General features: G+C 42.2%; 1 protein-coding gene across 3 annotated transcripts in view; it reads left to right on the plus strand.

The window, feature by feature from the left end:
* Positions 1-26995, plus strand: part of BANK1 (B cell scaffold protein with ankyrin repeats 1) — a 1115425-nt gene that overhangs the window by 924450 nt on the left and 163980 nt on the right. For 2 of the 3 annotated variants that reach the window (XM_069743641.1, XM_069743642.1), the window contains exon 9: positions 11923-12162. The exons of the other annotated variant lie outside the window; for it this stretch is intronic. In XM_069743641.1, coding sequence (XP_069599742.1) covers positions 11923-12162 — 240 coding nt within the window. The remainder of the gene's footprint in view (positions 1-11922; positions 12163-26995) is intronic. 3 annotated transcript variants of the gene reach the window in all.

The following is a 26995-nucleotide window of genomic DNA, read 5'->3' on the forward strand; positions in this document are numbered from 1 at the left end:
ATATTTGTGTCCCATTGACTTGCATTGGTATCGGATATCGGTATCGGCGAAATCCGATATTTTTTTAATATCGGCCGACACCATCCGATACCGATTCCTTTGAATATTGGAAGGTATCCCTCAACACTATTTGCTACCAATCTATATACTTCGGGCTATATTGCAATATTTTGACTTACTTGTTTTTTTAATATTTTTTTATTTTGTATTTTATTGGTAACATTCTGCCTCCACTTGTTTTGGTGTCCTGGATTTTCTTGATTTCCATTGAATATTTTAAAGGAATTTAATAAAAATTTATATTTTTAAAAAGAATTAACCCCTTTCTGCCATTAGACGTACTATTGCGTCCATGTGGGGTGGGCTTTACTTTCCAAGGACGCAATAGTACGTCATATGCGATCGGCAGCGCTCACGGGGGGAGCGCCGCCGATCGCGGCCGGGTGTCAGCTGTTTATCGCAGCTGACATCCGGCACTATGTGCCAGGAGCGGTCACGGACCGCCCCCGGCACATTAACCCCCGGCACACCGCGATCAAAGATGATCGCGATGTGCCGGCGGTGCAGGGAAGCACCGCGCAGGGAGGGGGCTCCCTGCGGGCTTCCCTGAGCCCCCCGCAGCAACGCGATGTGATCGCGTTGCTGCCAGGGTCTCACCTCCCTCCCTGCTCCCTCCAGCCCTGCTCCCTCCAGCCCCGGATCCAAGATGGCCGCGGATCCGGGTCCTGCAGGGAGGGAGGTGGCTTCACAGAGCCTGCTCAGAGCAGGCACTGTGAAGCCTGCAGCGCTGCATGTCAGATCAGTGATCTGACAGAGTGCTGTGCACACTGTCAGATCACTGATCTGTGATGTCCCCCCCTGGGACAAAGTAAAAAAGTAAAAAAAAAAAATTTCAAATGTGTAAAAAAAAATAAAAAAAAATATTCCAAAATAATGAAAAAAAAAAAAAAATATTATTCCCATAAATACATTTCTTTATCTAAATAAAAAAAAAAAAAACAATAAAAGTACACATATTTAGTATCGCCGCGTCCGTAACGGCCCGACCTATAAAACTGGCCCACTAGTTAACCCCTTCAGTAAACACCGTAAGAAAAAAAAAAAAAAAACGAGGCAAAAAACAACGCTTTATTATCATACCGCCGAACAAAAAGTGGAATAACACGCGATCAAAAAGACAGATATAACTAACCATGGTACCGCTGAAAGCGTCATATTGTCCCGCAAAAAACTAGCCGCCATACAGCATCATCAGCAAAAAAATAAAAAAGTTATAGTCCTGAGAATAAAGCGATGCAAAAATAATTATTTTTTCTATAAAATAGTTTTTATCGTATAAAAGCGCCAAAACATAAAAAAATGATATAAATGAGGTGTCGCTGTAATCGTACTGACCCGAAGAATAAAACTGCTTCATCAATTTTACCAAACGCGGAACGGTATAAACGCCTCCCCCAAAAGAAATTCATGAATAGCTGGTTTTTGGTCATTCTGCCTCACAAAAATCGGAATAATAAGCGATCAAAAAATGTCACGTGCCCGAAAATGTTACCAATAAAAACATCAACTCGTCCCACAAAAAACAAGACCTCACATGACTCTGTGGACCAAAATATAGAAAAATTATAGCTCTCAAAATGTGGTAACGCAAAAAATATTTTTTGCAATAAAAAGCGTCTTTCAGTGTGTGACGGCTGCCAATCATAAAAATCCGCTAAAAAACCCGCTATAAAAGTAAATCAAACCCCCCTTCATCACCCCCTTAGTTAGGGAAAAATTAAAAAAATGTATTTATTTCCATTTTCCCATTAGGGTTAGGGCTAGGGTTAGGGCTAGGGTTAGGGCTAGGGTTAGGGCTAGGGTTAGGGCTAGGGTTAGGGTTAGGGATAGGGTTAGGGCTAGGGTTAGGATTAGGGTTAGGGCTAGGGTTAGGGCTAGGGCTACAGTTTGGGTTGGGGCTAAAGTTACAGTTAGGGTTTAGATTACATTTACGGTTGGGAATAGGGTTGGGATTAGGGTTAGGGGTGTGTCAGGGTTAGAGGTGTGGTTAGGGTTACTGTTGGGATTAGGGTTAGGGATGTGTTTGGATTAGGGTTTCAGTTATAATTGGGGGGTTTCCACTGTTTAGGCACATCAGGGGCTCTCCAAACGCGACATGGCGTCCGATCTCAATTCCAGCCAATTCTGCGTTGAAAAAGTAAAACAGTGCTTCTTCCCTTCCGAGCTCTCCCGTGTGCCCAAACAGGGGTTTACCCCAACATATGGGGTATCAGCGTACTCAGGACAAATAGGACAACAACTTTTGGGGTCCAATTTCTCCTGCTACCCTTGGGAAAATACAAAACTCGGGGCTAAAACATATTTTTTGTGGGGAAAAAAAAAGATTTTTTATTTTCACGGCTCTGCGTTATAAACTGTAGTGAAACACTTGGGGGTTCAAAGTTCTCACAACACATCTAGATTAGTTCCCTGGGGGGTCTAGTTTCCAATATGGGGTCACTTGTGGGGGGTTTCTACTGTTTAGGTACATTAGGGGTTCTGCAAACGCAATGTGACGTCTGCAGACCATTCCATCTAAGTCTGCATTCCAAATGGCGCTCCTTCCCTTCCGAGCTCTGCCATGCGCTCAAACGGTGGTTTCCCCCAACATACGGGGTATCAGCGTACTCAGGACAAATTGGACAACAACTTTTGGGGTCGAATTTCTCCTCTTACCCTCGGGAAAATACAAAACTGGGGGTTAAAAAATAATTTTGGGGGGAAAGATTTTTTTTTTTTAATTTTCACGGCTCTGCGTTACAAACTGTAGTGAAACACTTGGGGGTTCAAAGCTATCACAACACATCTAGATGAGTTCCTTAGGGGGTCTAGTTTCCAAAATGGTGTCACTTGTGGGAGGTTTCTACTGTTTAGGTACATTAGGGGCACTGCAAATGCAATGTGACACCTGCAGACCATTCCATCTAAGTCCTCATTCCAAATAGAGCTCCTTCCCTTCCGAGCCCTCCCATGCGCCCAAACAGTGGTTCCCCCCCACATATGGGGTATCAGCGCACTCAGGACAAATTGGACAACAAATTGTGGGGTCGAATTTCTCCTGTTACCCTCGGGAAAATACAAAACTGGGGGCTAAAAAAATAATTTTTGTGGGAAAAAAATTGTTTTATTTTTACGGCTCTGCATTATAAACTTCTGTGAAGCACTTGGTGGGTCAAAGTGCTCACCACACCTCTAGATAAGTTCCTTAGGGGGTCTACTTTCCAAAATGGTGTCACTTGTGGGGGGTTTCAATGTTTAGCCACATCAGGGGCTCTCCAAACGAAACATGGCGTCCCATCTCAATTCCAGTCAATTTTGCATTGAAAAGTCAAATGGCACTCCTTCGCTTCCGAGCTCTGCCATGCGCCCAAACAGTGGTTTACCCCCACATGTGGGGTATTGGCATACTCAGGACAAATTGTACAACAATGTTTGGGGTCCATTTTCTCCTGTTACCCTTGGTAAAATAAAACAAATTGGAGCTGAATTAAATTTTTTGTGAAAAAAAGTTAAATGTTCATTTTTATTTAAACATTCAAAAAATTCCTATTAAACACCTGAAGGGTTAATAAACTTCTTGAATGTGGTTTTGAGCACCTTGAGGGGTGCAGTTTTTAGAATGGTGTCACACTTGGGTATTTTCTATCATATAGACCTCTCAAAATGACTTCAAATGAGATGTGGTCCCTAAAATAAAATGGTGTTGTAGAAATGAGAAATTGCTGGTCAACTTTTAACCCTTATAACTCCCTAACAAAAAAAAATTTTGGTTCCAAAATTGTGCTGATGTAAAGTAGACATGTGGGAAATGTTACTTATTAAGTATTTTGTGTGACATATCTCTGTGATTTAATTGCATAAAAATTCAAAGTTGGAAAATTGCGAAATTTTCATAATTTTCGCCAAATTTCCGTTTTTTTCACAAATAAACGCAGGTACTATCAAATAATTTTTACCATTGTCATGAAGTACAATATGTCACGAGAAAACAATGTCAGAATCACCAGGATCCATTGAAGCGTTCCAGAGTTATAACCTCATAAAGGGACAGTGGTCAGAATTGTAAAAATTGGCCCGGTCATTAACGTGCAAACCACCCTTGGGGGTAAAGGGGTTAAACTCTCTGGTGATGGTCAATTCACTTCTTCCTTTCAGTGTTCTAATGTACTTTTGAGTTTCCTATCCTTGATATGTGAATTGGGACTTATGTGCTAAATACTATTCTAATAAATGCAAAATGTTTTGTGAGGTCAACATCACGGTCTCTTTCAGCGTGTATGATACAGACCCCTGGGGTAATTTTTGGAAAACTTTGCACATTGTGCTATGGTAAACTTGTACTCCCTATCTATTCCTATTCTAATAATTGCAAAATGTATTCACAGTTTCTTTTGGTTTGTATGATACAGTCCCCTTGGGTAATTTTTGGGAAACCTTTGTACATTGTGCAATGGTGAAACTCGTCCTCCCTATGTCTAGCTTTTATAATAAATGTTAAATCTATTGTGAGGTCCCCAGCATGGACTCTTTCAGTGTGTATGACACAGACCCCTTGGGTAATTTTTGGAAACCTTTGTACATTGTACATTGTGCAATGGTCAGGTATTCACAGAAGACTAATTAATAAATTTGGAAAAATTACTACATTTCTGATTTTTTTTCAGTCAAGATGGGGTGCAGAGTGTACATTAATGAGAAAAAAATGAACTTTTTTTGAATTTACCAAATGGCTGCAATGAAACAAAGAATGAAAAATTTAAAGGGGTATGAATGCTTTTTGTACTCACTGTATGTGGTGTTTAAGGAGAACATGATGAGTGCTAAATACAAGAAGCAGGCTAATCTTTTTTGAGCTGTGATCAGGTGCTATACCTATTGCTTTAATAAGTTTTTACACATTTGTTCATACAATGGTTTTTCTTGTTCTTATTAGAAATGTAGATTTAGATTAAACACAAAGGAATACATATGAAACAACGAATAAAGTAACACATGTAAAGAAAATCCAAATGTATGTCAAAATTTAGATTCCTCAAAGTACTCCCATTTACACTGATGACAGCTTAAGACTCTTCTGGCCAAGGAGCTCAGAGACAGAACTGTGGCAAGGCACAGATATAACCAAGGTTGCAATAGAATTTCTGCAGTACTCAAGGTTCCTAAGAGCACAGTGGCCTCCATAATCCTAAAATAGAAGAAGTATGGGACCACCAAAGTCTTCCTAGACCTGGCCATCCAGCCAAACTGAGCAATCGTGGGAGAAGAACCTTGGTGAGACAGGTAAAGAAGAACCCCAAGATCACTGTTTCTGAGCTCCAGAGATGCAGTAGAGATATGGGAGAAAGTTCCACAAAGTCAACTATCACTGCAACCCTCTATCAGTCAGGCGTTTATGGCAGTGTGGCCTTATGCAAGCCTCGCCTCAGTGCAAGACATATGAAAGCCCGCATAGAGTTTTGATAAAAACACATGAAGGACTCTAAGACTATGAGAAATAAGACTATAAAGGCACAGATGATTGGCCTCGGGGAGACCAAAACATCCAACACCGCGGAGACACCATCACGTGTTTCTCAACGCAGTGATTCCAGAACACTGCCCCCATCCCTTATGGGAAATATGCAGATGCATGTAAAGAAGCTGCGGAGACACCATCACGTGTTTCTCGACGCAAGCAGTGAATAGCCAGGCCTTTCCCCGGGAAGGAACAACCACGGGAAGGGCTGCATCTTATGAAGGAAAGCCACCTATGCCAAGCATGGTATCCATCCACAGACAGCTGTTTCAGGGTTTTTGCCCCTCATCAGTGTGGAGTAGGAATCTGGCTATTAGGAGCAGTGCCTAGTAAAAAGGCTATAAAGGCACAGATGATTGTTCTCGGGGAGACCAAAACATCCAACACCGCGGAGACACCATCACGTGTTTCTCAACGCAGTGATTCCAGAACACTGCCCCCATCCCTTATGGGAAATATGCAGATGCATGTAAAGAAGCTGCGGAGACACCATCACGTGTTTCTCGACGCAAGCAGTGAATAGCCAGGCCTTTCCCCGGGAAGGAACAACCACGGGAAGGGCAGCATCCTATGAAGGAAAGCCACCTATGCCAAGCATGGTATCCATCCACAGACAGCTGTTTCGGGGTTTTTGCCCCTCATCAGTGTGGAGTAGGAATCTGGCTATTAGGAGCAGTGCCTAGTAAAAAGGCTATAAAGGCACAGATGATTGGCCTCGGGGAGACCAAAACATCCAACACCGCGGAGACACCATCACGTGTTTCTCAACGCAGTGATTCCAGAACACTGCCCCCATCCCTTATGGGAAATATGCAGATGCATGTAAAGAAGCTGCGGAGACACCATCACATGTTTCTCGACGCAAGCAGTGAATAGCCAGGCCTTTCCCCGGGAAGGAACAACCACGGGAAGGGCAGCATCCTATGAAGGAAAGCCACCTATGCCAAGCATGGTATCCATCCACAGACAGCTGTTTCGGGGTTTTTGCCCCTCATCAGTGTGGAGTAGGAATCTGGCTATTAGGAGCAGTGCCTAGTAAAAATGAGAAATAGTATGAGAAATAAGATTCTCTGGTTTGATGAGATGAAGATAGACCTTTTTTGTGATAATTCTAAGCAGTATGTGTGGAGAAAACCAGTCACTGCATATCACCTGCCCAATACAATTCAACAGTGAAACATGGTGGTGGCAGCATCATGCTATGGGGGTGTTTTTCATCTGCAGGGACAGGATGACTGGTTGTCATTGAAGGAAACATGAATGCAGCCAAGTACAGAGATATCCTGGATGAAAACCTCTTCCAGAGTGCTCTGTACCTCAGACTTGTCCGAAGTTTCACCTTCCATCAAGACAATGACCCTAAGCACACAGCTAAAATAACAAAGGAATGGCTTCATAATAACTCTGTGACCATTTTTGACTGGCCCAGCCAGAGCCCTGATCTAAACCCAATTGAGCATCTCTGGAGAGACCTGAAAATGGCTGTCAACTAATGTTCACCATCCAACCTGACAGAACTGGAGAGGATCTGGAAGGAAGAATGGCAGAGAATCCCCAATTTCAGGTCTGAAACAACTTGTTGTATCATTCCCAAGAAGACTCATGGCTGTGCTAGCTCAAAAAGGTGCTTCTACTCAATACTGAACAAAGGGTCTGAATACTTATGACAATGTGATATTTCAGCTTTTCTTTTTTAATAAATTTGCAAAAATTACTACATTTCTGATTTTTTTTCAGTCAAGGTGTGGTGCAGAGTGTACATTAATGAGAAAAAAATGAACTTTTTTGAATTTGCCAATTGGCTGCAATGTAACAAAAGTGAAAAATGTAAAGTGGTATGAATACTTTCCGTACTCACTGTATGTGGTGTTTAAGGAGACCATGATGAGCGCTAAATACAAGAGGCAAGCTAATCTTTTTTGAGCTTTGATCAGGTGCTATACCTATTGTTTTAATAAGTTTTGACACATCTGTTCATGCCAGGGCCGGCTCCAGGTTTTCGAGGGCCCCGGGCGAAAGAGTCTCAGTGGGCCCCCCCCTTTAACACATACCCCGATTTATGATGCACAGATACGGCAGAGAAATGTATAGTACAATGCCAGATTTCACTTCTTACATGAGTGACAGCTATTGTAAATTCTGCAGTGTATATATACAGGACAGGAGGAGTGGTACTGTGCAGTGTATATATACAGGAGGAAAGGTGCTGTGCAGTGTATATATACAGGAGGAAAGGTACTGTGCAGTGTATATATACAGGAGGAAAGGTGCTGTGCAGTGTATATATACACAGGAGGAGCGGTACTGTGCAGTGTATATATACAGGGGGAGAGGTGCTGTGCAGTGTATATATACAGGAGAGGTGGTGTGCAGTGTCGTGAGCAGGGCGTTGCTGTATCAGAAAATCTTTTCTATTTTGAGTTTTTCTATGAAGCAAAGACTTTTCTACATAAACAACGTTGTTTGGTTTTGCGGCCCCAACAGATCTGTGCTACAATGTAACAGGCGGCTCAGGCAATAATAAGGGACCTGATGCTGAATCCTTTCCACAAACCCTAATGACCCAATTAGTGCCCCGCCATTAGAACCTCATTAAATGCCTCCCTGTCCCAAGCAGTCATGTACAGTATGGGGGGATCCTGCAGCCCACCCCCTGACTGCTCCATACCATACACTGCCCTCTGTCGTGCTCACTATTATCCTATGCATTTCTCCTTCATCGTTACCCCATGTTACACTTGTCACCCCCCACTACAGAGTAGCAGGGCAGCCAATGTCACCCCCTCCCGGACCCTAATGGCAGCAGGAAATGTCTGCTCTATTGGGTTGGAACCTGATTTAATCAAGGAATAATGTGGATTTGTTGCCGGTGGCTGCAAGGGAAGGGTTAAGTGATGCCATGTCCTTGGTGGGAGCAGTGGCAGCTGCTGGGACCTGGACAGACACAACCAATGTTGCTGTGACTGCACAGTGTGACCTGGAGGAGAGAAGCTGAGACTCCGGAGCAGAAATCACCCACATGCCGGCACTGGGCAGAGTCCTTCCAGTCTCCAGCCTGGGGCCACAGGGCCCCAACGTACAGCCCACAGCTCAGTTTTATCCATGGCAGCAGCTCCCCTTCCTCCTGGCATTTGGTTAACCCCATTTGGGAAGGGGTTAAGCTTCTTCCTACCCCACTGGTGCAGGTTTGGTGCAGCATGCATGTATTCTGGGAGAGATGGGTGGCTGCAGGTTGCAGGCTGCACCCCACCAGCTGCTCCTCCAGACATCACCCATATTTTTAGGCAGCGGAGACAGACACCAGCAGACTGAACCAAAAGTCCATCTGCAACCACTGCTGGATACCATAACACTCACTCAGTCACTGGTAGGAGCTCCGGAATCTGCCTCATAAGTTCAGCTCAGCACTGCAGCCAGGGAATGTGCTCTCTCCGCCCACAAACAGTCACACTGGCTGCCTTCTCTTAACCCCTATGTGTGCCTGCCTGGCTGCACTGACTGAGTGTGAAGATGCTTGTGTCAGAGCTGGCACATAGGGGTTAAGAGAACGCAGCCAGCAGTGACTTTGTGGGCGGAGAGAGCATGTTATCTCCTGCTCTGCTCTGCCAGCTGTATCTATGACAGCGTGAGTGGGCCCCCCTCTCTCCCCAGGGCCCCGGCATTTGCCCTGGTGCGCCGGGTGCTGACACCGGCCCTGGTTCATGCAATGGTTTTTCTTGTTCTTATTAGAATTGTAGATTCAGACTAAACATAAAGGAATACATATGAAACAAGTAATAAAGTAACACATGTAAAGAAAATCCAAATGTATGTCAAACCTTAGATTTCTCAAAGTACTCCCATTTACACTGATGACAGCTTAGCACACCATTGGAACTCTATCAAACAGCTTCATCAGGTAGTCACTTAGAATGGATTTTCAACACTCTTGAAGGAGCTCTCAGAAGTGCAGAACACTTCTTGGTTTCTTTGCCATCAGGCAGCAGTCCAACTCATCCAAAACCACCTCACTTGGATTTAATTGATAGTGATTGTGGAGGCCATGTCATCAGACACATCACTTATTGGTTACATAGCCCTTTCATTGCCTTGAGGTTTGCTTTGAGTCATTTAAATCTGACTATACAGAAAAAAGCCACAGAAAACATAAACTCATAAAGTAGATATGAACAAAATATATATTTTATTAAATCATATAATATCAACAGAAATATAATTGGGAATTATTAAAATCAACTAAAAACAAAGAGAATAGTGGTCATGGCAAATGTACATGATTAACTAAATAAATAAATATTTTCCAACTATTAAATATAAAAGATGCTAAAGGGCAAGCATTAAATCATATACTGTATATACAGGGTGGGCCATTTATATGGATACACCTAAATTAAATGGGAATGGTTGGTGATATATGTAGGGATATATGTAGGAATACTCGGACCTAACACCCATAATGTGGTGGTGCACCATCTTGGGTGTCAGGTCAGAGCATTCCTACATGAACAGTTTCCTGGAAAGTGGATTGGTCGTCGTGGGCCAGTTGAATGGCCACCAAGGTCTCCCAATCTGACTCCCCTTAGTCTTTTATTTTTGTGGTCATCTGAAGGCATATGTCTATGCTGTGAAGATACGAGATGTGCAGCATCTGAAACAATGGATACTGGAAGCCTGTGCTAGCATTTCTTCTGCGGTGTTTCTATCAGTGTGTCAAGAGTGGGAGAAGAGGGTTGCATTGACAATCCAACACAATGGGCAGCACTTTGAACACATTTTAAAAGTGGTTGTAAACTTGTAAATAACTCATTAAAGAATAAAGTTATGTTAAAACCAAGCACACCATTGTTGTTCTTGTGAAATTCTCAATAAGTTTGATGTGTCACATGACCCTCTTCCCATTGAAAAAAATAAAGTTGGATCCAAAATGGCCATCTACAAAATGGCTGCCATGGTCACCACCCATCTTGAAAGTTTTCCCCTCCCATATACTAATGTGCCACATACAGGAAGTTGATATCACCAACCATTGCCATTTTATTTAGGTGTATCCATGTAAATGGCCCACCCTGTATATTTATACCACTAAGTGGCAGTATAATATTATTTAAACATATAAAGGGCCAATAAATGGATGAATACTGAATTCAGAAGTAAAGAAAAGTAAAGAAAAATCAAAAGATAGATCACTGCTCCAACCCCCAAATTTGTTTCATAGTCAGCTATCTCAAGAGGTTTATGGTTTATTGATCTATTCTGCCACAAATGATGATCCCACTAAGCACAAACCAGATGGGATGGCATGGCATTGGAGAATGCTGTGGTAGCTAAGCTGGATACTTGTGCCTTATATAATTAATCAACAGTGTCACCAGCAAAGTACCCCCACACCATCTCACCTCCTCCTGCAAGCTTTATGGTGGGCATTACACATGTAGAACCCATCCACTCATGTTTTATGCATGGCAGTTGGCACAAAAGTCTCAATTTTTGTCTCAGCCCATAGTACAGATTCCAACTGATCTAATGTACAGCACTTGTGTTACTTAGACCAAACAAGCCTCTTCTCCTAGTTTGCTGTCCTCATAAGTGGCCTGCTTCTCGTAGTCTCCTGTGGAAGTTGAAGTTGTGATATGTCTGTTACTTGATGTCTATGCAAGATTTATGAGGGCTGTTATCAAAGGTGATGTCAATTTGCACTTTTGAGGCTGGTAACTTTGAAGTTATCCTCTGCAGCAGAGGTAATTCTTCATCTTCCTTTCCTGGGACGATTCTCAGGAAAGCCAGTTTCATTATACTAATTGGTGACTTTCATAACTGCACTTGAGGATACCTTCAAGTTTCTAGTAATTTTCAAGGTTGACAGTCTTTCAAGTCTTAAATTAAAAATGGAATGTCATTAACATGTATTTAGTTGAGAGCATCTTACCATTCTCCGGCTTAGTTGTAGAATAGGGCTCAGCACTGTATGAAACGGTCTACCAACACTGCCTCCAAAAAAGATGCTTGAATGTCGCAAACACTATCAGAAGGCTGGTGATTCCACAAATGAACTATGAGGCATACATGTCCATTGTAACCATTCCTGGTGTCTACAAGAGAATGCCAAAGGGTTATAAAACTGTCACCAGTGTAGAACGGGGTACTTTGTGGATTCAAAGTTTTAACTCATATTCTGATTTGTTTCACACATTTCTTTACTCTTTTGATCTTACATGGTTTTGCAGCCTTCAAACAGAATTTACAGTGTGCACATTCCAATAAGAACAAGAAAAAAAACATTGTGCTGTATATGTATAAATACCTTGTTTGCCTTATGGCACCAATGCCATTTAAAATAATATTTTTTATTGTTATAATTGTAAAAACAGCGCATCAACAATCTTCAATAGATTCATATAATAATGACAATGAAATACAAGCGGACACTGTTAATGAATCTGAACAGGATGCACAAGAATATGCGGAAGAAGACATAAAAGAATATGATGATGAGCAAGTGGAGTATAACAGTTCATACAAGATGCTGGACATGGCGGATGATTATTGTCATTTATTTCCTGCGGAGAATCCTTCTGGACTATTTAAAACTCATAACCCTTGTTTGCAAGGTGAGGAACAAATGTCACATAAATGGATAATGTGTTATAATTGTAGGATCTCCATGAGTAGCATCAGTTGTCAGACCATAGTGGATAATAACATATCATTTGTCTGTACAAGTCCCCTCTATAATTTGTAAAGCGCTGCAAAATATGTTGGCGCTATATAAATAAAAATTATTATTATTATTATTATTATTATTATTATTATTATTATTATTAAAGATAGGAAAATATTTAAAATTGTGAAATTATTAAAATCTAGACATATCACGCAACATAAATTATTCTGTATGTTTAACCAAATATCAGTGTTTGACATTATTGTTATTAGTTATAAGTATATAGCAGAAAAGCCACATTTTTTAGAAATGTATTCAATTAGATACCTTCTGTAGTGTACCTAGGCTTTTATTTCAATAAGATGTGGCATGACACACATGATGCAGATATATATACAGTACTAGGGATTGTTTGTACCCCCCTCCAAAAAACATGAATCAATTCAAAATATATTAAAATACTTTAATTTTAAAAAATACAAAATACAAAACTTTTCAACACACTTTAACCATATTGTGGCATAAAGTAGCCAGATAAATAGAGCATATGCTACAGGGTTATTCACAAACTTGTAAGTTACTGATCTCTGAGGGTCTGACTGCTGATGCCGCCTAGATCCCTTGAAGGAATAGAGATCTGAAAAGCCATCTTGAATGGTGCAGCTATGTGCATGCTTGACTTTCTCTCCATTCTGTGTCTATGGAACTACAGGAAATGGCCGAGCATGTACTCAGTAAATTAGGTTATAACTTACAATTTGGGGAATAAATTTTTAACGTACAATGCACAGACAGAAAAAGTACTGTCCAGTATTTGTCAAATAATGTAAAGAGAGCACTTTTTATATGTGCATGTAGGTCTTTCACTTTCAACACCAAGTCTAGCAATATCATTAATTGGTCAGCCCATACCTCCATTACTGAGAATGCAGTGTTTAAGTTAATATGCAACTGAGGCTGAAGAGCTATTTGTAAATCTGTAACCTCTGTCACTCCAGCTCAACCCCCCATCAAGCACTGCCTCCTGCTGCTTGACTCACAGCTTCTCTGACATGCGACTTCAGACAAAGGGAGTCATCAGTCAAGCATGAGGAGCAGGTGCTGGGCGGGGAATAGAGCTGGAGTGACAGAGGCTCCAGATTCACAGCATCATTTGTATATCAATTCAAAACCTAATTTTTCAGGTTTTGAATAGTTTGTGGTGTAATATTCTCGGGACAGATTCTATTTAACCTAAATATAAGCAAGCATTCCAACCTCCAGATACTGTATATACCCTAACTACAGTATATAGTACATAGCACTTACAAACAGCAACGATTCACATCCAAAAGGAATATTTCATGTAAAATATTTATCAAACAGGATTTGTGTCTTTGGTTTATATCCTATCTGAGCTAGGCACCTTACATAGTTACATAGGTTGAAAAAAGACCTAGGCCCATCAAGTTCAACCTTTCTTCACCAATTGTACATTTTGTCACTAATTTAACTATAACCCGTAATGTTATGTGTATTTTGGAAATCATCCAGCCCTTCTTTAAAAGCTGTTATAGCGTCCGCTATTACTACCTCTTGTGGTCAGCATTCCACAGTCTGACTGCTCTAACTTTAACCCCTTAGTGACAGAGCCAATTTGGTACTTAATGACCAGGCCAATTTTTGCAATTCTGACCACTGTCATTTTATGAGGTTATAACTCTGGAACGCTTCAACGGATCCCGCTGATTCTGAGATTGTTTTTTCGTGACATATTGTACTTCATGTTAGTGGTAACATTTCTTCGATATTACTTGCGATTATTTATGAAAAAAACAGAAATATGGCGAAAATTTTTAAAATTTTGCAATTTTCAAACTTTGTATTTTTATGCCCTTAAATCAGAGAGATATGTCACAAAAAATAGTTAATAAATAACATTTCCCACATGTCTACTTTACATCAGCACAATTTTGGAAACAAAATTTTTTTTGTTAGGGAGTTATAAGGGTTAAAAGTTGACCAGCAATTTCTCATTTTTACAACACCATTTTTTTTAGGGACCACATCACATTTGAAGTCATTTTGAGTGGTCTATATGATAGAAAATAATGAAGTGTGACACCATTCTAAAAACTACACCCCTCAAGGTTCTCAAAACCACATTCACGAAGTTTATTAACCCTTTACGTGCTTCACAGGAACTGAAACAATGTGGAAGGAAAAAATGAACATTTAACTTTTTTTTTGCAAACATCTTAATTCAGAACCATTTTTTTTATTTTCACAAGTGTAAAAACAGAAATGTAACCATAAATTTTGTTATGCAATTTCTCCTGAATACGATAATCCCCCTTATGTGGGGGTAAACCACTGTTAGGGCGCACCGCAGAACTTAGAAGTGAAGGAGCGCCGTTTGACTTTTTCAATGCAGAATTGGCTGGAATTGAGATCGGACGCCATGTCACGTTTAGAGAGCCCCTGATGTGCCTAAACAGTGGAAACTCCCCACAAGTGACACCATTTTGGTAACTAGACCCCTTAAGGAACTTATCTAGATGTGTGGTGAGCACTTTGAACCCCCAAGTGCTTCACAGAAGTTTATAACGTAGAGCCGTGAAAATAAAAAATCGCTTTTGTTTACACGAAAATGATCTTTTCGCCCACAAATTCTTATTTTCACAAGGGTAACAGGAGAAATTAGACCACAAAAGTTGTTGTGCGATTTCTCCTGAATACGTCGATACCCCATATGTGAGGGTAAACCACTGTTTGGGCGCACCGCAGAGCTTGGAAGTGAAGGAGCGCCGTTTTACTTTTTCAATGTTGAATTGGCTGGAATTGAGATTGGACGCCATGTCGCGTTTGGAGAGCCCCTGATGTGCCTAAACAGTGGAAACCCCCCACAAGTGACACCATTTTGGAAACTAGACCCCCCATGGAACTTATCTAGATGTGTGGTGAGAACCTTGAATGCCCAAGTGCTTCACAGAAGTTTATAATGCAGAGCCGTGAAAATAAAAAATATTTTTTTTTCCACAAGAAAGTTTTTAGCCCCCAAGTTTTTATTTTCACTAGGGTAACAAGAGAAATTGGACCCCAAAAGTTGTTGTCCAATTTGTCCTGAGTATGCTGGTACCCCATATGTGGGGGTAAACCACTGTTTGGGCGCACGGCAGAGCTCGGAAGGAAGGAGCGCCATTTTGGAATGCAGACTTTGATAGAATGGTCTGCGGGTATTATGTTACGTTTGCAGAGCCCCTGATGTACCTAACCAGTAGAAACCCTCCACAAGTGACCCCATTTTGGAAACTAGACCCCCCAAGGAACTTATCTAGATGTGTGGTGAGAACTTTGAATGCCCAAGTGCTTCACAGAAGTTTAGAATGCAGAGTCGTGAAAATAAAAAATATTTTTTTTTTCACAAAAAAGATATTGTAGCCCCCAAGTTTTTATTTTCACAAGGGTAACAAGAGAAATTGGACTGCAATAGTTGTTGTCCAATTTATCCCGAGTACGCTGATGCGCCATATGTGGGGGTAAACCACTGTTTGGGCGCACGGCAGAGCTCGGAAGGGAAGGAGCGCCTTTTTGGAATGCAGACTTTGATAGAATGGTCTGTGGGCATTATGTTGCGATTGCAGAGCCCCTGATGTACCTAAACTGTAGTAACCCCCCACAAGTGACCCCATTTTGGAAACTAGACCCCCCAAGGAACTTATCTAGATGTGTGGTGAGAACTTTGAATGCCCAAGTGCTTCACAGAAGTTTAGAATGCAGAGTCGTAAAAATAAAAAATATTTTTTTTTCACAAAAAAGATATTGTAGCCCCCAAGTTTTTATTTTCACAAGGGTAACAAGAGAAATTGGACCCCAGAAGTTGTTGTCCAATTTATCCCAAGTACGCTGATGCCCCATATGTGGGGGTAACTCACTGTTTGGGCGCACGGCAGAGCTCAGAAGGGAGGGAGCACCATTTGACTTTTTGAGCGCAAAATTGGCTGTCGTGTTTGGAGACCCCCTGATGTACCTAAACAGTGGAAACCCCCCAATTCTAGCTCCAACCCTAACCCCAACACACCCCTAACCCTAATCCCAACCTGATCCATAATCCTAATCACTAACCCTAACCATAATCACAACCCTTACCCCTAACAACCCTAACCATAACCCTAATCAAAACCCTAAATCCAACACACCCCTAATCCTAATCTCAACCCTAACCTCAAACCTAACCCTAATCCCAATACACCCCTAATCACAACCCTAACCTTAACCCTAATCCCAAACCTAACCCTAATCCCAAGCGTAACCCTAATGCCAACCCTAACCCTAATACCAACCCTAATCCAAACCCTAACCCTAATCCCAGCTCTAACCCTAACTTTAGCCCCAACCCTAGCCCTAACTTTAGCCCCAACCCTAACCCTAGCCCTAAGGCTACTTTCACACTTGCGTCGTTTGGCATTCCGTCGCAATCTGTCGTTTTGGACAAGAAACGGATCCTGCAAATGTGCCCGCAGGATGCGTTTTTTGCCCATAGACTTGTATTGCCGACGGATCGTGACGGATGGCCACACGTCGCGTCCGTCGTGCCCTGGATCAGTTGTGTTTTGGCGGAGCGTCGGCACAAGAAAACGTTCAATGAAACGTTTTTTTGTACGTCGCATCCGCCATTTCTGACCGCACCTGCGTGGCCGTAACTCCGCCCCCTCCTCCCCAGGACATAGATTGGGCAGCGGATGCGTTGAAAAACTACAGCTGCTGCCCACGTTGTGCACAATTTTCACAACGTGCGTCGGTATGTCGGGCCGACGCATTGCGACGGCCCCGTACCGACGTAAGTGTGAAAGAAGCCTAACCCTAAATTTAGCCCCAACCCTAACCCTAAATTTAGCCCTAACCCTAACCCTAAATTTAGCCCCAACCCTAGCCCTAACCCTAGCCCTAACCCTAGCCCTAACCCTACCCCTAACCCTACCTCTAACCCCAACCCTACCCCTACCCCTACCCCTAACCCTACCCCTAACCCTACCCCTAACCCTACCCCTAACCCTACCCCTAACCCTACCCCTACCCCTAATTTTAGCCCCAACTGCTGTTCTCCTGCCGGCCGGCAGATGGAGACAGATGGCGGGCGCACTGGGCATGCGTCCGCCATGTTCTTCTGCCGGCGGCCAGGAGGAGCAGCAAGAGGATCCAGGGACCTAGGTGAGTATGCTAGGGTCCCCGAATCCCCCTATTTCTCTGTCCTCTGATGTGCGATCACATCAGAGGACAGAGAATTACACTTTACTTTTTTTTTTTTTTTTGCGGTCGCCGGTAAACAGTTAACCCCTCTGTGACCTTAGACGTACTATCCCGTCGAGGTGCCCTGGGCTTATCTGACCCTGGACGGGATAGTACGTCATAGCCGATCGGCCGCGCTCACGGGGGGAGCGCGGCCGATCGCGGCCGGGTGTCAGCTGCTTATCGCAGCTGACATCCGGCACTATGTGCCAGGAGCGGTCACGGACCGCCCCCGGCACATTAACCCCTGGCACACCGCGATCAAAGATGATCGCGATGTGCCGGCGGTGCAGGGAAGCACCGCGCAGGGAGGGGGCTCCCTGCGGGCTTCCCTGAGACCCCCGGAGCAACGCGATGTGATCGCGTTGCTGCGAGGGTCTCCTCACCTCCCTCCCTGCTCGAGCCCCGGATCCAAGATGGCCGCGGATCCGGGTCCTGCAGGGAGGGAGGTGGCTTCACAGAGCCTGCTTAGAGCAGGCACTGTGAAGGCTGCAGCGCTGCATGTCAGATCAGTGATCTGACAGAGTGCTGTGCAAACTGTCAGATCACTGATCTGTGATGTCCCCCCCTGGGACAAAGTAAAAAAGTAAAAAAAAAAAATTTCCAAATGTGTAAAAAAAATAAAAAAAAATATTCCAAAATAATGAAAAAAAAAAAAAATTTTATTCCCATAAATACATTTCTTCATCTAAATAAAAAAAAAAACCAATAAAAGTACACATATTTAGTATCGCCGCGTCCGTAACGACCCGACCTATAAAACTGTCCCACTAGTTAACCCCTTCAGTAAACACCGTAAGAAAAAAAAAAAAAAACGAGGCAAAAAACAACGCTTTATTATCATACCGCCGAACAAAAAGTGGAATAACACGCGATCAAAAGAACAGATATAAATAACCATGGTACCGCTGAAAGCGTCATATTGTCCCGCAAAAAAAGAGCCGCCATACAGCATCATCAGCAAAAAAATAAAAAAGTTATAGTCCTGAGAATAAAGCGATGCAAAAATAATTATTTTTTCTGTAAAATAGTTTTTATCGTATAAAAGCACCAAACCATAAAAAAATGATATAAATGAGGTATCGCTGTAATCGTACTGACCCGAAGAATAAAACTGATTTATCAATTTTACCAAACGCGGAACGGTATAAACGCCTCCCCCAATAGAAATTCATGAATAGCTGGCTTTTGGTCATTCTTCCTCACAAAAATCGGAATAAAAAGCGATAAAAAAATGTCACGTGCCCAAAAATGTTTTCAATAAAAACATCAACTCGTCCCGCAAAAAACAAGACCTCACATGACTCTGTGGACCAAAATATGGAAAAATTATAGCTCTCAAAATGTGGTATTGCAAAAAATATTTTTTGCAATAAAAAGGGTCTTTCAGTGTGTGACGGCTGCCAATCATAAAAATCCGCTAAAAAACTCGCTATAAAAGTAAATCAAACCCCCCTTCATCACCCCCTTAGTTAGGGAAAAATAAAAAAAAATGTATTTATTTCCATTTTCCCATTAGGGCTAGGGTTAGGGCTAGGATTAGGGTTAGGGTTAGGGTTAGGGCTAGGGTTAGGGCTAGGGCTAGGGTTAGGGCTAGGGTTAGGGCTAGGGTTAGGGCTAGGGTTAGGGCTAGGGTTAGGGTTAGGGTTAGGGCTAGGGTTAGGGCTAGGGTTAGGGTTAGGGCTAGGGTTAGGGCTAGGGTTAGGGCTAGGGTTAGGGTTAGGGCTAGGGTTAGGGTTAGGTTTAGGGCTAGGGTTAGGGCTAGGGTTAGGGCTAGGGTTAGGGTTAGGGTTGGGGCTACAGTTAGGGTTGGGGCTAAAGTTAGGGTTAGGGTTTAGATTACATTTACAGTTGGGAATAGGGTTGGGATTAGGGTTAGGGGTGTGTCAGGGTTAGAGGTGTGGTTAGGGTTACCGTTGGAATTAGGGTTAGGGGTGTGTTTAGATTAGGGTTTCAGTTATAATTGGGGGGTTTCCACTGTTTCGGCACATCAGGGGCTCTCCAAACACGACATGGCGTCCGATCTCAATTCCAGCCAATTCTGCGTTGAAAAAGTAAAACAGTGCTCCTTCCCTTCCGAGCTCTCCTGTGTGCCCAAACAGGGGTTTACCCCAACATATGGGGTATCAGCGTACTCAGGACAAATTGGACAACAACTTTTGTGGACCAATTTCTCCTGTTACCCTTGGGAAAATACAAAACTGGGGGCTAAAAAATAATTTTTGTGGGAAAACAAAAAGATTTTTTATTTTCACGGCTCTGCGTTATAAACTGTAGTGAAACACTTGGGGGTTCAAAGTTCTCACAACACATCTAGATAAGTTCATTGAGGGGTCTAGTTTCCAATATGGGGTCACTTGTGGGGGGTTTCTACTGTTTAGGTACATTAGGGGCTCTGCAAATGCAATGTGACGCCTGCAGACCAATCCATCTAAGTCTGCATTCCAAATGATGCTCCTTCCCTTCCGAGCCCTCCCATGCGCCCAAACGGTGGTTCCCCCCCACATATCGGGTATCAGCGTACTCAGGACAAATTGGACAACAACATTTAGGGTCCAATTTCTCCTGTTACCCTAGGGAAAATACAAAACTGGGGGCTAAAAAATAATTTTTGTGGGAAAAAAATTTTGTTTTATTTTTATGGCTCTGCATTATAAACTTCTGTGAAGCCCTTGGTGGGTCAAAGTGCTCACCACACATCCAGATAAGTTCCTTAGGGGGTCTACTTTCCAAAATGGTGTCACTTGTGGGGGGTTTCAATGTTTAGGCACATCAGTGGCTCTCCAAACGCAACATGGCGTCCCATCTCAATTCCTGTCAATTTTGCATTGAAAAGTCAAACGGCGCTCCTTCCCTTCCGAGCTCTCCCATGCGCCCAAACAGTGGTTTACTGCCACATATGGGGTATCAGCGTACTCAGGACAAATTGGACAACAACTTTTTGGGTCCAATTTCTCCTGTTACCCTTGGTAAAATAAAACAAATTGGAGCTGAAGTAAATTTTTTGTGTAAAAAAAGTTAAATGTTCATTTTTATTTAAACATTCCAAAAATTCCTATTAAACACCTGAAGGGTTAATAAACTTCTTGAATGTGGTTTTGAGCACCTTGAGGGGTGCAGTTTTTAGAATGGTGTCACACTTGGGCATTTTCTATCATATAGACCCCTCAAAATGACTTCAAATGAGACGTGGTCCCTAAAAAAAAATGGTGTTGTAAAAATGAGAAATTGCTGGTCAACTTTTAACCCTTATAACTCCCTAACAAAAAAAAAAATTGGTTCCAAAATTATGCTGATGTAAAGGAGACATGTGGGAAATGTTACTTATTAAGTATTTTGTGTGACATATCTCTGTGATTTAATTGCATAAAAATTCAAAGTTTGAAAATTGCGAAATTTTCAAAATTTTCGCCAAATTTCCGTTTTTTTCACAAATAAACGCAGGTACTATCAAAGAAATTTTACCACTATCATGAAGTACAATATGTCACGAGGAAACAATGTCAGAATCACCAGGATCCGTTGAAGCGTTTCGGAGTTATAACCTCATAAAGGGACAGTGGTCAGAATTGTAAAAATTGGCCTGGTCATTAACGTGCAAACCACCCTTGGGGGTAAAGGGGTTAATTACCGGCGATCGCAAAACAGGGGTCGGTAATACCGACCCCGATCATGCTCTTTGGGGTCTCGGCTACCCCCGGCAGCCGAGACCCCAAAGATTCTTCCGGTGCCGCCCGGCGGGCGGACTGCGCATGCGCCCGCAATTTTGAAGATGGCGGCGCCCACCAGGAGACACGAGGAGCATCGGGGGAGCTAGGTGAGTATTGGGGGGCCACCTGGGACCCCTTTTCTCTGTCCTCCGATGTGCGATCACATCGGAGGACAGAGAAATTAAAAAGAGATCGCTTTTTTTTTTTGCGATCGCCGGTAAACAGTTAATTACCGGCGATCGCAAATTCGGGGTGGGTTAAAAACCCCCCAAATCATGTTCTCTGGGGTCTCAGCTACCCTCGGCAGCCGAGACCACGGAGAAAAATCGGCCTCTGGGGGGCGCTATGGACTTTTTCCACAGCGCCGTTAATTAACGGCGCTGTGGTTTAAGTACCCTTAGCGGCCGCCGTTAAAAGGCGTATCGGCGGTCGCTAAGGGGTTAAAGAACAGTTTCCTATTTAGCTGCCGGAATCGCCTTTCTTCCAACCCTTTATGAGTGCCTCCTTAGTATGGTCTTGGAAGGAATAAGTCATGTGCCAGTCCTCTGTACTGACCACACATGTATTTATACATGTAAATGAGATCTCCTTTGTGGCGTCTTTTTTTCTAAGCTAAATAAGCCCGACTTTTCCAACTTCTTATCATATGAGAGGTCTCCTGTCTCTTGTAATAATATAGTTGCCCACCTTTAAACTGGTTGTAATAATACGTTGTGATCGTGCGATTTTATCTCTCTTTTCATGCATCCTAAAATCTTGTTTGCTTTTGCAGCTGCTGCTTGACATTGAGTACTGCTGCTCAGCCTATTTGTAACCAGAATACCCAAGTCCTTCTCCTGTTCTGTAGTCCCCAGTATATTCCCATTTAATGTGTATGCAGAAATAAGATTTACTCGGTCCTAGGTGCATTACTTTACATTTATCTACATTAGATCTCATTTGCCAAGTGTTGGCCCATTCAGTCATCTTATCCAGATCGTCTTGTAATATTGTAATGTCAATTTCAGATTTTAATATCTTACACAGTTTGGTGTCATCAGCATAGATGGACACTATACTCTCAATCCATTCATTAATAAAGAGGTTAAAAAGGATCAGTCCTAGCACAGATCCCTGCGGTACCCCACTGCTGACTATATCCATTTTAGAGAATGTACCATTTATAGGAACTTGTTGTTTCCTGTCATTTAGCCAATTCCTTATCCATCTGCATATAGTTTCCCCCAGTCCATGCTTCTGTAGCTTCAGTATAAGGCTGTTTTGTGCTACAGTATCAAATGCCTTTGCAAAGTCCAGATAAATCACATCGGCCGCATTACCAACATCCACATTTGCACTCACCCCCTCATAGAAACCCAACATGTTGGTTAGACACGACTCATCTTTCATGAACCCTTGCTGGTTGTCATATATTATATTTTTCTTGCAATATATCTCTGCAGGTCATCTCTTATAATGCCCTCAAACACTTTGCACACTACTAATGTCTGACTTATCGGACAGTAGTTACCTGGATCCACCTTGTTACCTTACTTAAATATTGGTACCACATGAGCCATCCTCCAATCCTGTAGCACCACTCCTGTTACAAGAGAGTCTAAGAATATGAGATACAGCAGTCTGTCACTTACTGAGCTCAATTCCCTCAGTATCCGTGGATGAATGTCATCAAGGCTGGGGGATTTGTCAATGTTTAATTTGCTCAGACATAGACGTACTTCTTTTTGTGTTAAACTAGTTATATCAGGTAGTGAACTTTGATTTTTGTCTTGTTGAAAGATCACTGGAACAAACAGGTTATTGGTAAACATGGATGAAAAGTGCCTGTTTAATATCTCAGCCGTTTCTTTGTCCTCTATAATTATCATGTTATTATCGTCTTTTAGGGGCTGATACCATCTGTTATTTTCTGTTTGGCATTGATATACTGTATTTATACATTTTTTAGGATTTATTTTAATGTCGCTGGCGATTTGTTTCTCTGTACGTAAGTTTGCTAGCTTGATTTCTTTTTTTACATTTCTTATTTAGATCTTTTACTCCTGAAATGTTATTTCTATATTCTCGCCCTTTATGTTCGTTATCCCCAGTTACCATGACATGGTCCCAGTCTACTCGATTAAGCTCTTCCCATAATTTGATGAAATCAGCTTTCCTAAAGTTCTAGGTTTTTCCATTTCCCCTTTTGAATGTTTGATTGGAAATTACATGGAAACTTACCATGTTATGGTCACTGCTTCCCAAATGCTCCCTGACCTGTAGATCTGAAATTGTATCTGCTCTATTTGACAGAACCAGATACAGCAGACAACCTCCCCTGGTTGGTTCATCTACCAACTGAGAGAAATAATTATTTTGAACTGTGGATAAGAACTTGCGGCTTTTAGCACAAACAGATAGTTTGTGGATAGTTACAATCCTACATAATAAGGACAGTATTATTATATGCAGCATTTTTAATTTGTTGCAGCATTTCATCCTCTACCTATTTAGCTACATTCAGAGACATATAGCGAACTCTAGTTAGCAGCTTTCCATTATTGCCATCCCCATGTACATTTACTAATACTCACTCTACATTGTCGCAGCTCCCCCCAATGCTGTCATCGAGCACAGGTTTTAAGTTGGATTTTATTAAAATTCACACCCCAGCTTTCCATAATGTCCACCACATCGAATTCTGTGATCGACATAGGAGTCTCCAGTCCATTCATTTTGCTAGATTGACTTCTTGTATTTGCCAGCAGATATTGACCCCTACTTTCTCCCTCTTTGTCTACTCTATCTAGCCCCTTATTACCCCAACTACCCTCCCTCCAGATCCTAGTTTAAAACCTCCCTCCAGATCCTAGTTTAAAAGCTCCTCCATACGGCTGACCATTTTTCCCCCAACAATCAAAATATCACTCTGTAGCGCTATCGCATGCAAACATGAAATATGTGAATTTTGAATTGCATTATTGCACTAGAAAATATGAAAATTTTTGAATATTTAGCACATAAATTGACCAATTCATGTGTACCTGGCAGCCACAATAATAATTTTTTGCATGCGTTTTGCCGCGTTTTGCGGCCGCATGCGTCTTTTCTATGCATGCGTTGTGTTACAGAAATGCAACATGTAGTAATTTCTAGCGGCTTTTTTTGCGGCAAAAAAACCTATTGCTGTCTATGTAAACGCATGCGTTTTTAAGCACATGCGTTTGCATGCGTTTATAAACGCATGCGTTTTAATAGAAAAACACAAGAATACACACTGATAAGCCTAACCCTAACCCTAAGGGATCCCTTAGGGTTAGGGTTAGGATCCCTTAGGGTTAGGGTTAGGGGTTAGGATCCCTTAGGGTTAGGGTTAGGGTTAGGATCCCTTAGGGTTAGGGTTAGGGTTAGGATCCCTTAGGGTTAGGATCCCTTAGGGTTAGGATCCCTTAGGGTTAGGGTTAGGGTTAGGATCCCTTAGGGTTAGGGCTAGGATCCCTAGGGTTACTAGGGATCCTAATCCTAACCCTAGCTTTTTCTGTTTAAAGTGGACTTTCTAGTTGATTTTGATGATTGGCAGCTGTCACACACTTCTCATCATGCGTTTTAAAAATGCAAACGCAGGAAAAAACGCATGTAAACGCGTCAAAATGCCGTGTTTGTATTAAAACATGCAAAAACGCATGCGTCTAAAAAACGCGGCATTTTAACGTGTTTACATGCGGTTTTTTCACCACATGCGTTTGCATTTAAAACGCTGCATTTTTAAACGCAAATGTGAAACCAGCCTTAGACTGAAGTCTACATTTATATGGGAAGGTAGGATCCTGCTATAATTAAAAGCTCCTGAGGCTGAGGGGTGGTGTGCTCAGTCAGAAAGCATATGAATACAAATGTCAAAAGACTGACGGTCACTTCCACACAGAAGTCAGGTGTGAACAGGTGCTTATTAAGAGTAGCCATCTCCATATATAGCCAACAAATAAAGTAGCACTCTGTGCAGTGTAGTGCTGAAGCATGCTAACATGAAATATAGATGTATATTTTTCTCCAACCAAAGCTGCACATTGAGGTGCAGCCTGGCCCTACCATGGAGCCTGTAGCCGACAGAGAAGTCAGCCCAGTTCTCCATGAACCCAAACCCTTCCATCCTGCACCAATTTCTAATACACTTATTTATATTTCTAAGCTCCCACTGTCTTTCTAGTGATGTTCGTGGCAGTGGCAGTATTTCCAAAAACACAGCCTTGGGGGTCCTGGCCTTTGACTTCCTTCCTAGTTCCCTGTAATCATTTTTAAGGACCTTCCAACTCCCTCTAACTTTATTATTGGTACTCATGTGTACCATGACCACTGTTTTTTTTCCTGCCACACCCACCAATCTGTCTATCCGATTCACAATATGTCGAACCCGAGCATCCGGCACACAACACATTGTTCGGCATTCACAGTCTCGGTGGCAGATAACCCTGTCTGTCCTCCAGCTTTTAGAGTCACCTACCAACAACATCTTTCTGGCCTTTGCTGCACTCCTATTTCCCTTCTTCCTACAGCAGTCGTTTACTTGGTGGATAGGAGCAATGTCCTGTTATAGTCATCCCAGTCCTGGGCTTGCATTCCTAATACCAGTCAAACAGGCATATTTGCAAGGTTGTGCGAGATCAGGACTGAGCTCCCTGGGACTTCTCTCCATAGCCCTTCTTCTGTTAGTCAGCTACGTACTTCTGAGTCCTCAAGTCTTATTGTTCTGAGTCTTATCCACCTCCACCCTCCTCCATATCAGTGGACCCAGCCAGCGCAAGCTCAGTGAGCTCTAAACTGCGCACCAGGTTTGCAATGCTCCTGAGTGTTGCAAGATTCACATTTAGATCAGTGCCTGGGCTTCCAAACATGTTACTCGCTGACATCGAGTGCAGATATGTTTACCCTCAAACAGCTTTTCAAGGCTTGCATTCATCTCACAAAATCATACCTGGTAGCATTGTCTATGGAGCACATATTTAATGGGGATAAACTGTACAGATAAAAGCAGAAAAAACAATGGAAAGCTAGTAAGCAAAACATCAAACTATGCTCATGTGGTAAACTATGATACTGCATTTAGCTATGCACCTACCTGCCGTCTCTGCTCCACTCAGCAGTCTTGCTTAGACTCACTGGAATTTGTAGTCCTCCAGACAGCACAGCACAGATGAATTAATGTAACAGCAATATTTACAACGCTGAGCTTGTAATTAAAAATATTGATATTAGATGCTTGCATGCCATTTGCTGTTTGCACCCTGATTTTAACTTTTATCCCAAAGAAAAACTGACTTTTTGCCAATGAATGTGATGCACAAATCTTTAGTTGCCATTGTTTAAATGTGATGCTATTTTAAACCAGGAAGATTTATTGGTTCCCACTGTCAATTTATCTGATTTGACTTTTCTGACTAAAGCTTAAAACTTAATTAACCAGCTTGGAAAACCAATTTGCTTGATTGTTGTCTGTAGACAAGATAATATGGGATCAATATGGTTCATCACAGCCTTGATGTTGCAACTCATTTCAGTATTTTCTTTGACGGTCTGATGGCAATTGTTCACACCCACACAAGTATTTTCGATGATTTTCTTACAACTCAACCATATGGATGATTTATTAGCAAAGCAATATCAGTAACGCCTCTCTCATATTGAGTTTAAGCACATCTTCAACATGACCTATAGCAGTATTTATGATTAGGCCAGAAAATGAAGAAAATATCCCAATGTTAATGGTGGGAAGAAAACCACCTCAACATAAAATCAACAGGTTTACATCCAAAAATTGAAGGTGAT

The sequence above is a fragment of the Ranitomeya imitator genome, chromosome 1, assembly GCF_032444005.1.
Source record: "Ranitomeya imitator isolate aRanImi1 chromosome 1, aRanImi1.pri, whole genome shotgun sequence".
Lineage (NCBI taxonomy): Eukaryota > Metazoa > Chordata > Amphibia > Anura > Dendrobatidae > Ranitomeya > Ranitomeya imitator.